The following is a 16,484-nucleotide window of genomic DNA, read 5'->3' as shown; positions in this document are numbered from 1 at the left end:
GTTTTCATTCTTATTTTTCATTTCTTCTTTATGAAATATTTCATTGAATATATTTTGTAGTATAGGCTTTATGGCTATGAATTCTTTTAGGTTCTATTTATCATGAAAAGTTTTATGTCATTTTCAATTCTAAAGCTTAATTTTGCTGGATATAGTAGTCTTGGTTGGCATGCATTTTCTTTCAGAGCATAGGACACAGTATTGCAAGCCCTCTTGTCTTTTAAGGTCTGGGTTGAAAAATTATTTGAAATCCAAATTGGTTTGCCTCAAAATGTGAGCAGCTGATTTTCTCTTGTAGTTTTTAGAATTCTATTCTTATTCTATATACTAGGTATTTTCATTATAATGTGTCTTGGAGTAGATCTATTGGTATTTTGTAAATTTGGGGTCCTATACACCTCTTATATTTGAATTTCCAGCTCATTCCTAAGGTTTAGAACATTTTCCAATATTATCTCATTTGTATCCATTTGGTTTATATTTTAGAACCTTCATCAACCTCAATAATGTTTAATTTTGGTCTCTTGGTGTTATCCCAGATTTCTTGAATATTCTTATAATGGTCACTTAACATATTTTCTTTATGGTCAATTTTATCTTTGAGGTTATATAGTTTGTCTTGAGGCCTAAAATTCATCTGCAAAGTAGTCTAATCTATTTATGAAGTTTCCATTTAATTTTTTGTGTGTGTTTGGAATTTTCTTTTAATACTTTCTTACTCCTTAGGTACAATTAATTACTCATATTTATTAGAAAAAATTATCTACTAGAAGTTATTATAAGCCATGTTCAAAATATTTTATTTTGTTGGATTCAACTTAAAATATTTTACTTTATGATACTTCTACATATTTAATTTGGTTTATTAAGTCTGTCCTTTCCAGGATTTCCATTTGGTTCTTTTGCAGAATCTCTTTTTTTTAAAGTGATCTTCACCTTCCTATATTTTCTAATTTCACCCCTTACATCTTTTAACTAATTGAACAGTTTGATATAAACTTTCTAAATTCTTTCTCTGACATTTCCTCCACTATACTGTAGATGGAGTCAGTTGTTAAAGTGTTAGTCTGTTTGAAGTGGTTTATTCCCTTGCTTTTTCATATAACAATTATGTCTACCCATCTATTGGAATTGTTATTGCTTCTTTTAAGTGAGGGACTACTTTATGAGCGCATCTTTCCTTATAAGCCCTAGATTGTATGGATATCCAGGTATTGATAGTTTAACTCAATGTGTGGCCTCTGTTGATTCCAATATCAGGTCCATTTTGGGAGATGCCACTGAAGCCTATTAATACAATAACTTAAGAGCCAAGTCACATATTACTCAACCTTATCAAATGTAAAAAACTTTTTGATATTGTCTGCCATTGTTCCTGTAATTTAGGTATAAACTTGTAGTAGGATTCTGGAATAGGTTGAACAGTTATTATATATAGCAAAGTTACTTACTATAATATTACATGAAGGCTAAAGGGAGGATGAAGAGATTGGGCAAAAGATTGAGAAAAAGAAAAACTAAAATGATACAGACTGAGCTAAAAAGCATAAAAATGGAGATGAGAAGTATTTGAGGTAGTAGCACACAGTATGAGAGGGAGTGAGGAGAAAGTATGATTAGGGCTAAAAGACAAAAGACAAGGATAATATGATTCCAATTAATACTTTAAACCATTATAATAAATATTCACATAGGTTGATGGTACAATGTTAGCTATGAGGATAACTTAACAATCAAGATAATAAGTAACATATGATCAAAGTTCACATAAGAGTTAATGCCAAGGGGAGGAAATTATTGAATTGTTGAATCATTAGGATTTGGGACTTTTAGAAGATGTCCATCACTTTTTATCTTGGATCCTTCCAGAGGTGCTGGGGCACAGGTGCCACTCCCCTAGTTGCTATGGACCTTCCACAGGTGGGTTCTAGCTTGTCAGCTCAGGGTCCTGTGGCTAATTGCTCAGAGGGTGTAGTGTTGTGTCTGTTGGTTGTTTTTATCACGTTAAGAGGTTCAGGGTGCAGTCTGTGGTTATGATTGCTGTAGGTTTTCTTGTACCTCCACCCCCTCACCCCCGGAAAAACAGGGTTCTTTCCTTGGTTATAGATTCTCTGCAGGTAATCTGTGATGCAGAAACAATTCCCCTGGTCTATGGATCTCACTGAAGTCATTGCTACTGAGTATAGGGCCTTAGTTGGTTCATGTGGGTTCTCATTTCCACTGCCCCAGGTTATAAAGATCAGGTGCCAATTCCCTTTTATGATTGTGTCTGAGGCAGGATTCAACCAGTATCCAAACAGTGTCCTATCACTCAACATTTGTGGGCAAGAGTCAGGCTGGGGCAATTGCTTTTTGTTGCAGGGAAATTTCTGCCTTAACTGACTTCCAGCTAGCTGTAGCAATGGCCTGGGCACTTTTCCTTTACACTTTCTGGGGACTTGAGCACCATCTTGTCATGGCTTTCTGCCAGCTGCAGCCACAATCTGGGAATTCATACCTCCATGCCACTGGATATTCAGGCAGCTTTTCTCCATGTCAGCCCCATGTTTGGGAGACTGTCTCTCTAGGAGCCTTAGCACTAGTGCAACTTCCTGCCATGTTTCCCTCTAGTGTCAGCAGGCAGCAGGAACCATTCTAAGGGCCCCCTTTTCCCCTTACCTCTGCTCAGTGCCTAAACTGCCTTGCCTCTCAGACCTGATCTCTGAAATTCACCACTATTAATTGTGGGCACCTGCTTTGTCTCTACCCAGGCCTTAGCAGCCTATATACCTACAATTTAGTAGTCCATTAAAAATGGATTGATCCACTGATGAGATTACAACCCCCACGATCCAGTCATTGCCTGAAAGCTCCATCTCTGAATCTTCCTGCATTGAGGACACACTTTCCACAAACAATTTCCTGGGGGAAAAATGTCAGATCCAAATCATAACAGCATTTTTATTGGGTTACCAGGTTATTGTAAATGGAATGTTTTTATAATTGCTTTTCAGTGAATTCATGATCAGTATATAGAAAAGCTGTTTTTGTATGTTTATTTTGTATCCTGATACTTTCCTAAATTTGTTAATCAGTTCTAGATATCTGGTGAAGGTGTGTGTGTGTGTGTGTGTGTGTGTGTGTGTGTGTAGTTGTTTTATGCCTCTTCTAAACAGAATTATATCTTCTGCCAACAGTGATAATTTGACTTCTTTATCTAATTTTATGCCTTTATTTTCTTCTCTGGTCTACATTGCTTTGGCTAAAATTTCAAGTAATATATCAAATAGGAGTAGTGAGAATAGATTTCCTTGCCTGGTTCTTTTTTTTTAGAGGAAATGCTTTCAATTTTTCCCCATTCATTAAGTTTTTTTTTTTCTTTAGTCTGTCATACATACCCTTTATGATGTTAAGTTCCTCCTATTCCTAGTTTCTTCAGGATTTTTATCATGAGTAGACACTGAATTTTGTCAAATCTTTTTTTCTGCATCTAATGATATGATCATTTCTGTTTTGTCCTTAATTCTACTTAAGTGATATATTAAATTTACTGTTTGATGTATGTTGAACAATTCTTGGATCTGTGTAATGACACCATCATGGCGTATAATATTTTTGATGTGTTACCACGATTGATTTGCTAATATCTTAGTAAGGAGTTTTGAATGTGTATTCATCAAAAATACTGATCTTTAATTTTCTTTCCTTGATGTGACTTTATGTAGTTTTGGTATCAGGATGATACAGGCATCACAAAATAAGAATAGAACTGTTCCCCCTGGGTCTATTTCACAGAATAATCTGTGGATCATTAGCATTAGTTCATTTTTAAAGGTCTGGTAGAATTCAGGTGAGAATCCATCTGGTCCTGGGCTTTTCTTTGTTGGAAAACATTTTATTATTGCTACCATCACACTACTTCTTATTAATCTTTTTACATTTTCAAAATCTTCTTGGCTTAATTTTGGTAGGTCGCATATGTCCACAAATTTATCCAATTTTCTAAGTTTTCCAATTTATTGAAATGTAAATTTTCAAAATAGTCCTTAATGATCCTCTGGATTTCAGTGGTATCCTTTGTGATATCTCCTTTTTTGTTTTTTTATTTTATTAATTTTCATCTTCTCATTCTTTTGGTTACATTGGCTTATCAATCTTCTTTGTTTCAAAGAACCAACACTTCTTTATGTTGATTCTTTGTACATTTTTTGTTGCTGTTATTTCATTTCTTTGAACTCTGATCCTTTTTTCTTCCTTTTACTAGTTTTAGAATTGGTTTGCTTTTGTTTTCTAGGACCTTAAAGATGCCTCATTAGGTTGTTTATTTGGAATATTTCTGATTTTTTTCCTTTTTCCTTTTTCTTAAAACTGAAGATTGGATCCTGCCGCAGTCTGGCTGGGCACAAAATCACGAGCAACTCACAGCCTTGTAGATTCAAACAGCAACTCTTAATTCCCGAACTCACACCGGCATCCACACACGTTCTGGGGAAATCCACGTTCTCAATCCCAAATACTCTGGGAGCGGTCTGGGAGCGGGCGTGCCTGAGGCAGCAGGATACACCCTATTCCCAGCAAGGTACACCTTAAACCTGGAACCGCCCTAAACCCAAGGAGTGGGATACTCCCTATTCCCAGCAGGATACACCCTAAACCTGGATCCGCCCTAATCCAGTAGGATCCTCCTTAAACCCGGATCCACCCTGGTCCTTGAGCAGGGTCACCTTTCTCAAACATACATGCAATGTCACTGCAAATGTCCAAGGCAAGTCCATTTCCAGGAGTCCTTCCTCTAAGCAACATGGGGTACGCTGGCAAGGAAACTGTCATACCTACTTGGCTAATGGCTCTCAGCAGGATCCAAAGGTGCTTTACCACTGAGCCACCTCCTCAACCTTTTGTTTCTTTTGTTCTTTGTTTTTGTCTTTTTGAGACAAGATCTCATTAAGTTGCTTGGGGCTCACTAAGTTGCTGAAGCTGGACTTGAACTTGCAATCCTCCTGCCTCAGCCATCTAAGACACTGGGATTACAGGCATGTACCATTGTGCCCAGCTCTAATTTTTTCAAATTGGGCACTCATCAGCATAAACTTTTCTCTTAGAACCACTTTCCCCAGGTCATTTTGAAATGTTTTATTTCAATTCTTTGGGAGAGTGGAAATTGAACCTAACCTAACCACTGAACCACATCCCCAACCTTTTATTTATTTATTTATTTATTTAGGTACCAAAGCTTGAACTCAGGGGTACTGGACCACTAATCCACCTCTCCATCCCTATTTTGTATTTTATTTAGAGACAGGGTCTCACTGAGTTACTTAGCACCTCACTTTGCTGAGGCTGGCTTTGAACTCACAATCCTCCTGCCTCAACCTCCTGAGGCCACTGGGATTATAGGTATGCACCATTGTACCTGGATATTTTTCATTTTCAGTCAGGGTCTTACTAAGTTACCTAAGGGTCTTGCTAAGATGCTGAGATGGCTTTGAATCTGTGATCCTCCTGCCTCAGCCTGACAAGCCACTAGGATTACAGGCATGGCCACTGCACCCACCTTTTCTCATTTTATTCTAAGAATTTTAAAAATTTCTTCTAGGATTCATTTATCATTCAAAACTGTGGTTTTCATTTGTTATGTATTCATGTACTATCTTTAGTTTTTCTTGCTTTTGATTTCTAATTTTACCCCACTATAATCTGATAAGATGCAATGAATTATACCATTATTTTTGTATTTGCTAAAACCTACTTTGTGGCCTAAAATACAAACCACTTTTGAAAATTTCCATGAGCAGCTGAAATGAAAGGTGTTGTTGGGTTGAAATATTCTTCAGATGACTGTCAAGTCTTTTGATCTGTATGTTTTTAACTATGTAGCACCTTTGTTGATTTAATGTCTGGATGACTCATCTATTAGTGAGAGATGTGTATGAAATAATCCAGTATTATTGTACTGGTATCTACCTGAGCCTTTAGGTCCAGGATGTGTTGTGTTCATTTTTATGTAACTGGAGGGCATAAATACAATTTTATCATCTCACTGGATTGTTCCCTTTATCAGTTTGAAGTGACCTTCTTTGTCTCTTCTGATTAGTTTTGGCTTGAAGTCTGGTTTATCAGATATGAAAGTAGCTACTCTTGCTTTTTAGGGGGATTCCACCTACACAGAATATCATTTTCTATCCTTTCACTTTTAGTCATTGATATCTTTGACCAAGAGTTGTGTCTCTTCAGACTACAAATGGTTGGGTCATGGTTTTTAATCCAATTTGCTAGTATTTTAATTGGAAAGTTCAAGCTGTATACATTCAATGTTCTTATAGATATTTATTATATTTGAATTTGATTTACTTCTCATTTTGTTTCAATACTAATTCTCATTTGCTTATCTACTCTTTTAATTAAAAAAAAATCTTTCCTATGTTCTCTTGGCCATTTTTATCTTTTCCACCTTCTGTTTGTAAGATTTCTTTTAGGAACTTCTGCAAAATGGCTTGGTAGTCATGTGAATTCCTCTTGGAAGGTTTTTATTCTTTGATTCTAAGGATAGCTTTGCTGGATAGAACAAATTAGGCTGGCAGTTATGTTCTTTCAAGTTTTGAAATATATTGTTCTAAACCCTCGTGAATCTTAGGGTTTCTCTTGAAAAATCATAGGTTGGCTTGATTGGTTCACCTTTAAATGTGTCCTGACATTTTTTGAGGATTTTCAAATTCTGTCTTTATTCTATAATATTTGGCATTTTAATAATAATGTGTTATAGAGAGGCTCTTTTTGATGTTGTATATTTGATGTTCTGAATTCATCCTGTATCTTGATGTCCCTTTCATTCCCTAGGTTTGGAAATTTTTCTGCTAATATTTCACTGTAACATTATCAAAGCAATTAGCCTGTATTCCTATTCCTTCCACAATGCTAGTGATTTTTAAATTTATTTTCTAAATTATCCCATAGTTCTTATAAATTCAGATCATAGGTTTTTTCTTTAATACCTTTTAAATATTTTAGGTGAGCTTCCTTGTCAAATTTCTGAGGATCTGTGTTCTACTTGTTCTAATACATTTGTGAGACTCTCAACTAAATTTTTTATTGAGTCTTTCAATTCCAAGATTTTTACTCCACTTCTTTTTAGAGTCTCTCTACTGAAATGCTCTTTCACATTCAGTATTTTTCTCCCTTAATTCATTCCTTAGATCTTCTTTTAATTTCATTAATCATTTTAACAATCAACTTTTAAAAATTCTTTGGAATTTTACCACTTCAGTGTCTGTGGATTCAATTACTAGGAGCTTATTGACTTTTGGAGGTATTCTACTTACTGTTTCCTTATAGGTTCTAAGGTCCTCCTTTATTAGTACATCTGTTGATATACATTCCTCTTTTTATGTGGGAGGTCCCTTAGTGGGTAGTTATCTATTTATAATAATCCCTGGGCTGTGGGTATAACTTAGCTTCAACATATATGATCAGCAAAATAAAAGTGTTAAATTCAATCTCTAGTACGACTTTAAAAGGAAGAGTAATCCTCAGTAATAGAGGTAATTTAAGAGTAAACCATATCAACATAGGGTATAAAAGTTATTACTAATTGATCTCTGCAGCTCTATTAACCAAAGAGAAAAGTGGATGAAAAATAAGTAGAATAGACTATAAAGATTAAGCATTAATGATAGTACAGTAAATTGAACTAGTATAAGAAATATTTTTAAAGAGAGAATAGGGAAAAAAGAAAAATACAAGAAATAAAAGGGATATGGAAAGGAAATGAGACAAAATAAAATGAGAGGAAAAATGGAAAGAAAGGGATTGAGAATGGAGATGAGACAGAAGAAAAGAAGTATAAAAGAGGACCAAATTGACAGAGTATATAAAATTTGCACTCTGAGGGAAAAATAATATGTGAAAGTTACTAGAAATCAGTTTACATTGAGCAGTTAATGCAACAATAGTAATAAAGAGATTCAGTGTTCTTCTTGCTGAGTTTTTTAGAATAGAGACATTTCCTTCTGAGATTTCAATTTCAGAATCTTCCAACCATGAGGAAGTTTGTGTGACACAAATATCACATTGTTTGTTTGTCTGTCTAATCTTGTTAGGGTGATATGTATGCTGAGCTACACCTCCTCCTTACTTGGCAGCATCTATTGAAATAACACTGTCTGTTTCAGAGGAGATTACAGCCTCAAAATAACTTTGTTATTATGACAAGAGTGGGAGTGTAAGTGTGACAAGGACTCCCATTCAGCCCTGATCCAACCCAATTTTACATTCTTTCAGCTACTTTCCTGATCCCAGAGTTTGGACAGCTAATTTCAAATGAAAGCATCCTTTGTTCTTCTCTGCTCTACAGACTTGTAGACCAGAGCTGTGGCTCCCACTCCCCAGACCTTCTCCCAACTCTGTGTTAGAATCTCACATTTCTGTACTCAGACTGACTCATGGCCTGAACATCCACGGATCCAGAGAAAAGTAAAGCCTAAGTGGCTGTTTTGTCTTGGGAATTCAAAAAGCATGTATACCAAAGAAGCAAGTATGGTTTGATATACATCAATGTAATTCATCACATAAACAGAATTAAGGATAAAAATCATTTATCATCTCAATAGATGAAGAAAAGGCCTTCAAAAGAATACAAATAATAAAGACTGAAGAGGACATGAAGAAAAGGAAACACTTTTACACTGTTGGTAGGACTGTAAGTTGATACAACTGCTATGAAAATCAGTATACAGGCTCCTCAAAATAGCAGGCATGAAACCACAATATTACCTAGCTACACCACTACTCAGTATTTATCCTGAAGAATTAATGTCATCTTATTATAGTAATACATCCACACACTCATGTTTACAGCAGCACAATTCACAATAGCCAAACTATGGAACCAGTCCAGGGTTCCATCAACAGATAAATAGATATAGAAAATGTGGTATATGTTCAAATCGGAGTTTTATTCAGCCATAAATAAAATTAAAATTATATCATTTGCAGGAAAATGTACAGAACTAGAGACCATCATGTTAAGTAAAATAAGTGAAACTTAGAAGGTTAAGGATCATACGTTTTCTCTCATAAGCAGAAATTAGAGAGGAAAAACAAAAACAAAGGTGGGAGTTGATCTCCTAGAAATCAAAGAGAGACCAGTAGAGGAAAGGATCAAAAGATGAGAGGTCAGGATGGAAGTAGGAAAATGCCAGGTAGTAATAGTAGCCAAATTATTGTGTGTATGTATAAATATGTAAGAAAAAAGTCCCACCAATATGTATAACTATAATACACCCATTAAAAGTATGAAAAAAATAATATAAATAATAATAAATGCTAGAAAGGATGTAAAGGAACCTCCTGTAATTCTTTAACACTCTTGGTGGGACTATGAATTAGTACAACTACTATAAAAATTAGTATGGAGTTTCCTCAAAAGATTAGGCATGGAATCATCACATGACCCAGCTGCACTACACCTTGGTATTTTTTAAATATTTTTTTTAGTTGTCAATAAACTTTTATTTATTTATTTATAGGTAGTGCTTAGAATGGAACCCAGTGTCTCACACATGCTAGGCAAGTATTCTACCACTGAGCTACAACTCCAGCCCCACTCCTTGTTATTTATCTTAAAGAATTAAGGTCATCATACTACAGTGCATATCCATGTTTATAGAAGCACAATTCACAATAGGCAAACTATTAAACCATCCAAGGTATCCATCAACAGATGAATGGATAAAGAAAATGTAGTGTGTATCCATATAATGGAGTTTTATTCAGCCATATAGAAAAATTATGTCATTTGCATAAAAATGGATGGAGCTATATACATTGTTAAGTAAAATAAGTTCAACTCAGAAGGTCAAGCATTGTATATTTTCTCTTATATGTGGGTGATAGAGAGGTAAAAGGAAAAGAAAGGTGGGTTGGAACTAATGAAAATGAAAGGGAAAAATTATTCAGTAGAGGAAATTGACCAAGAAATGTGATGTGGGGAGACAGAAGAGGAAGTGCTTGAGAATGATATCGCCAAATTATATTGTTATATTGTGTGCATATATGAATATGTAACAACAAATTCCACCATTACATACAACTACAATGCACCAAATAAAAATGTGGGAGGAAAACATAAAAAGGCAAGTATACCAATAAGAAGACAATAAAGAATTTTAAAAAGAGAGAAATAGGAAAAGCAAAAGTACTGAAGGCACTGAAGGGATTTCTAGTTTCTTCTCAGTAAGTCCAAATGAATCTTTTTAAGTTGTCACTTCCCCACTTTCATTATCTCCCTAAAGAGTGCTGGGACTTTCTCCTGAACACCCTCAGCTCATGCTATCTGATCTTATTTTCTGCTAAGATTACAAATTTATTGGGACAGTAGCACCTGTTTATCAAACTGGGCTGGAGAATTTCTTTGGCTTGTTGGAGGGGAGCTTCCCTCTCTGACTGAGACACCATGTGCCCAGTGCTGCCACAGTCCATTCCTTTTATTAATTCTCTTTCTAATTTAGAAACTTGATATTTTGGGGTTTTACCTAGTTGATAGATATCTGGGTTGCCTATTAGAATTTTCCCAGTCTTCCTACCTCGTATCCTGCTGCTGCAAAAATGTTATTTTAACTCAGACTCTTGGAGCTGCTACAATATTGTGGGTTCCTCTGATCCAACATTTCCCAATAGACTTTCTAATAGCCATATATGGTTAATAAACATATGAAATGTGGCTAGTATAACCAAAAATTGATTTTTTAAAATTAAATTTGAATTTGAATTTGAATAACCATGTGTGGTTAGTAACTACTGTAGTATATACTGCCACTCAGACTAATAAAAATTTTAAATAGAAAAACTAAGTAGGGGGCTGGGGTTGCATCACAGTGGTAGAGCACTTGCCTGGCATGTGTGAGGCACTGGGTTCAATCCTCAGCACCACATAACAGTAAATAAAATAAAGGTCCATCAACAACTAAAAAACAAAAAAAATAAAAAACAAAAAACTAAGTAGGCCTTCTGATTTGATTTAGAAGTTCTGTGTATAGCAATACTATGAGACTGATTATACCCATTTTCCTCCCACATCTCAATAAGGATGTTTACATGTCAAAACTGATATCAAATGCTAATCATATCACCCTCTTATTGCTTTTAATTCAATTAATTATTATATTTCACTTACTTGGGTTTACATGGCATGTCTTTCAAGGAGTATTTAGGCATCTGTGTAAGCTGATTTTTCAGTTCTTCAAGCTTTTGCATTTGCGTTACTACTTTTGAAATGTTTAAAGAGACTGTTTTCTCAGGTGCTAGAATATCTGCTTCTGAAAGACTATAACCTCTACTTAGCTAAAATAATAAAAATAAACAAATTATTTAAGAAATACCCATTTTCCTCCCACATCTCAAAGAAATTTCAGTTTGCTTTATAAAATCTGATTTTATCTACATCTATTATGTCAAATGATGATACAATAGTTAACAAAAATATGAGCAATTATCTATCAATAGAATCAGAGCCCAATAAGGATGTTTACATACCGAAACTGATATCAAATCTTCTGTTTACACTTTTTATATCCAGAAATTTGAAGCAAGCCCAATAATAGTAAGTACAACTTAAAATATTTACAAGAGTAATTCTAAAATAGTTGCTTCACCTAAATTCTTTCAAAAAGTATCCCTACTGTGATAACACAATAATTTGCTCTCAAAGACTAATACTTTGTATATCAAATCCCAGAAGTTCACATATAAGTGTCCATGGAACTGTCATTTATCAATCTGTATGAATAAAATCTTAGATCACCTTGGGAGTCTCAAGTTTTTTGGAATAGACCAAGCTAAAAAGCAACAGGCAATAGAAAGAATCAATAAGATTTATAGAATAAGATGACACATCATTATTAGTATTCTAAGCAATAGGCCTACTCAAAGGAAGTTCCAGCAAAAAGGAGCATACAAAAACCACAGTGAATGTTTTAATATGCTTTTTTGCTGCTTGACCAAAAGACCTGAGAAGAACAATTAGAGAAGGAAAAGTTTATTTTGGGGCTCATGGTTTCAGAGGTCTTAGTACATAGACAGCCAACTCCATTCTTTGGGGTCCAACATGAGGCAGAACATGGTAGAAGAGTATGGAAGAGGAAAGCAGCTCAGAACATGGTTCCAGAAAAAAGAGAGAGAAAAAAAGGGAGACAGACAGACTCCACTCTCCAGAGACAAGATACATACCCTTAAGGCACACCCCCAATACCTTACCCTAGCTGCTTTCAGTTACCACTCAGTTAATCTCTACCAGGGGATTAACACACTAATTAGGTTAAAGATCTCATAACCCAATCAATTTACCTCTTAAACATCTTACATTGTCTCACATTTGAGCTTTGGAAGCACATCTCATATTGAAACTATAACAGTGAAAGAAACAGCAATACATAGAGTTAAACAAGCATAAAAGCAATTGGTCCGGGTGGGGAAGAGTAAGAAGTTTTGACAGGATAATACCAGAGATCCATCCATGTATATACCTCTAATGATGGGAGGGAGATTGGTCAGGGAAGAAGTCAAGGACTAGCAAAGAGAAATTCTAGCATTAAGTATTTAGAACAAGTTCTTCATTATAGTAATGACTACCTAGAATGGGATTAGAATACAGCAACAGGAAATGTTGAGCAGTATACTGCAAGTCTGAGATATTGATAAGGCTATGGAACTGGGGAAGAGAAGTCAGAAACTTACAAAACCCTACTGGTAAAGGCAAGATCCCAGAGAAGAGCCATGACGTGGCACATTCTTTTGGGCAGTTTCTCCCAGACCTCCTTAGCAAAATTCCCCAAAGCAGAACCCTTATGCTCAATGTCCCAGCAAGAGGTACATCTCCCTGGTCTTTTCCTAGGACCACAGAGTAACTTTCAGGGTACCACCCTCATGAGTACCTTCCAAGTGAGTTTAAGTTCTACCAGCATGGCACCCAAGCAAGTTTCTACCACTCAGTGATGACAACTACTCCCTCTTCAAAAGGTCTGAATCTTAGTCCTGAGTTGAGAGAAGAGGATCTGGGGTATTTAGATTTGTTCCTTCCTTGAGTGTTCTTTTTCCATCCTGGGTATTGAGGATACTCTCTATATCTATTGCTATATTCTTTTAGATTGTCTTTAACTATTTAATAGGTATTTTCTCTATTATAACAATTCTCTATATTAAGCATTGCCTAATCAAATTAGTATGTGGTTTTTGTCTCTTGATTAAACCATAACTGATACATTACATTTCCTAGTATGAACTTAATGTGAATAGAAGTCATTCCTAGGAGAAGGAATGATGGCCCAGAACTAAAGTAAGAAATAGTGAGATTATCAACTATAAGACTTCACCAAAAATAACTATGGGTATAGGTTCCAGTAAGACAACTTTGAAAGGGCTCATTCAATATTTCAATGGCAATTCACCATACACTCTGAAGGCTTTAACACCTCTGTTAAAGCATCATAGTCATAGGCATTAACCTCATCAGCATGAATGGGCAATAAAATCTATTAGTAAAAATATTATTCAAACATTTTCAAATCTTAGTAAGCATGAGAATCTCTTAAGAGAGCCTAGCTTCCTCACATACAAATTCTAATCCAGTAGTATATATCTTGTGTTAAACATGATCCATCAACTAAGAAACAATCCTTGAAAGGCAGAAGAGAGTAACTTAGACAATTAACTGATACACCAAATTAAGAAAATACTCAAGAGAAGTAACTACAGATTTAAACATTGAAAAACTTTGAATTCCAGTTCAGAAATATACTTTTTATAGTGAGGATTCCTCCTAGAGATTATGAATGCTTACATTGAATTTCAAGAATACTCAACAGTTGCTAACTGGCACTAAGGCACAAACAATATATAAAAAGACAAGCAGACACATTTAGGAAGGAAAATCAAAAGGACTCATGAATGGATTGAATATTTAGGATATTTAGGAAGTGAGTTTCAAGGATGGTTACCCCATTTCTGATTTACTCAACTGGATGAATTACCATTAACTAAGATAGAAACACTAGAAAATGAGTACAAAATTCTTGTTTTTGATCCACTGAATTTGAAGTGAAACAAGTCTGGAGTTGTTTCTAAATTACCAACATCAAAGTAAAACTGAATGAGATTACCTAAGGAAAGTTCAGAGAAAAAAAAAAGGCATGCCAAAATTTATTGCTTAAGTAGTTGACTGAAAAAGAAATAGTCGAAGAGGTAAAACAATAGCCAGTACAGTATAATTCACAGAAACCAAAAGAATATTGTTTCAAAAAATGAGAAAGTGATCAATAAATACTAATTATGGTTGAGATAAAGAAACATGTCTATTAAGTTTAACAACATACAAATTACTGGGAACCATATGCGGACAGTCTGAATAATTTGAAAAATATATGGGAATTAAGGACATAGTTATAGTAAATTAATATACAATCTGGCTCTGAACAGGTAACATATGTTCCACAGATAAGGTTGTAAAGACAGACATATAACCCCAGTTACAAGGGGAAAGTGACATTAAATAAGAAAGATAAACAGTTTTAAAAAACAAAAAATAAATGAGAAAAGTTGAATATATGAGAGATAAAGTCCTTAAGAGGCCAAGAGGAGATGGAATCCAAAACAAAAGTGAAAGAATTATTCCTATGTATAGGCAGAAAGATAAAATGTGTATGCATGTAAATATTTTGTTTGGCAACAGGAATTGATATTATAGCTATTTTAGTTTCTGTAAGTGTACTCTGTGATGACACAATTTCCTGATAACACATTGTTCAGAATATATCCTTGTCATTAAGCAATGCCTAACTGTAAATAGAAAGATAGAAATCTATAGTTCAACAATAAGTTACCTGCATTCGAAATTTCATTAATAATAAAGTTCAGAGTGTTACTTGACATACACTCCAAGGGTAAAAAAGAACACTGATCTTTATAAATGCAGAAGTCAAGGAACTGAGAAACTGGATTTTTAGATAGATCATGTACATTGACAGGAATGAGTGCAAAAAAAAAAAAGAAATACAAATCTATAAATAAATCAGAAAAAATATTTCTAGTTTCAAAAATAAGAAGGCAGAAGACAGACTGAAGTTCCTAAATTATGAAGAAGAAATTTTACAAGCAAGTAAAGGAATAGTTGACTTCACCCAACCTTACTTCTCTAGAAAGATAATAATCATTACGCTATAGTCAAAGAACTTCTAACATTTCTCCAATGTCAGCCACATCTATCTAAAAAAAAGCATGTATAGAAAATGAAAGTCTTCTACTCTGCTAAAAAAAACAATTATAGTTCTTTTTCCCTTTAATTTTGTATTCCAAATAAGTCAGCCTCTTTAAAGAGCTTAGGCTTCAAAAGTAATTTGAGTGGACCATAAGCATGACAAAGGTAAAACAAATAATTCTATAAACCACTAAAAGCTACTTTGGAAATCATTGCTATTAATGGTATGTATGAAGTTTTTTTCCAAAATAGATTAAAAGTCCTTAACTCAGAGGCCAGTAGTTCTCAAACTGATAAAGTACTTGAAAATCAGAAGTATAAATTACTCTAGCATTATTTAAATTATTTAATACCATTAAAAGAACATATTAAACTTAAGAGAAAAATAATAGATAATTGTATGTCTGTGAATATATTATGCATGATTTTTAAATATAGAATTTTTAAATTGATAAAAAAATTAATTGATAATAAAAATTGATAAATTATACCTTATCATTTTACTACTTTCTGTAAATTAGGAAAAGAAAAATAGTTCAATTTCCCTTATTCAATTTTAGGAAACAAAATGTATCAAATTTTGAATATAGTAGATAAATGCAGGAATATAGGGTATAAATCACTAAAAAATATTTTTCTACCCACTAATTCCTCTTATATCAAAATCAAATGATAACTTTATGACCCAAACTTTAAACATACCTCTAATTGATTTTTCAAATGAGTCAAAATATTGATTTAATTAACAATTAAGAAATGTTATGGAGCTAGGTTTGTGGCTTGGTGGTACAGTGCTTGCCTAGCACGTGTGAGGCACTGTTTTTAGTTCTCAGCACCACATAAAAAAATAAGTAAACAAATAAAAGCACTGTGTCCATCTACAACTAAAAAAAAAGGAAAAAAAATGTCATACTTGCCTCCTCCATTTGATTGACCTGTAGCTGAAACCACTTTACAAGCAAAACATAAAGGAGCAAAGAAGAAAGAATTAATGACAAGTTGAATTTCTTCAGTAAAATTAATGTACATATACATGTATGCCTGTGAACTTTCATCTGGCAAGCATCAGTTCTTAGGGTTCATAAAAGGGCCCAATGCAACATACAACTGAAAATAAAGTTTTAAATATAGCAGCAAGTTTGAAAGTCCTTTAACTTCCACAAGACTTAGAAAACTTTTTCATTTAGATATATTTCTCTATTAAGTTTTAGTATGTAAGCTTCAATACATTTATCATACCTTAAAAAGAGATTCCAAAATC

The 16,484-nt window shown here is 34.1% G+C and overlaps 1 protein-coding gene across 1 annotated transcript in view; it reads right to left on the bottom strand.

Moving 5' to 3' along the window:
* LOC308651248 (coiled-coil domain-containing protein 7-like) overlaps nt 1-16,484 on the bottom strand; it is a gene marked incomplete at its 3' end in the record, with an annotated part of 163,719 nt that overhangs the window by 111,430 nt on the left and 35,805 nt on the right. The window contains exons 5-8 of the mRNA XM_081298187.1: nt 16,463-16,483; nt 16,141-16,173; nt 13,419-13,502; nt 11,150-11,316 (exon numbers count right to left, since the gene is read on the bottom strand). Coding sequence (XP_081154313.1) covers nt 11,150-11,316; nt 13,419-13,502; nt 16,141-16,173; nt 16,463-16,483 — 305 coding nt within the window. The remainder of the gene's footprint in view (nt 1-11,149; nt 11,317-13,418; nt 13,503-16,140; nt 16,174-16,462; nt 16,484) is intronic.

The sequence above is a fragment of the Spermophilus citellus genome, assembly GCF_964194105.1.
Source record: "Spermophilus citellus genome assembly, chromosome: 6".
Classification (NCBI taxonomy): Eukaryota; Metazoa; Chordata; class Mammalia; order Rodentia; family Sciuridae; genus Spermophilus; species Spermophilus citellus.
Note: the sequence above shows the minus strand (reverse complement) of the source record. Positions and strands in the feature narration are given on the sequence as shown.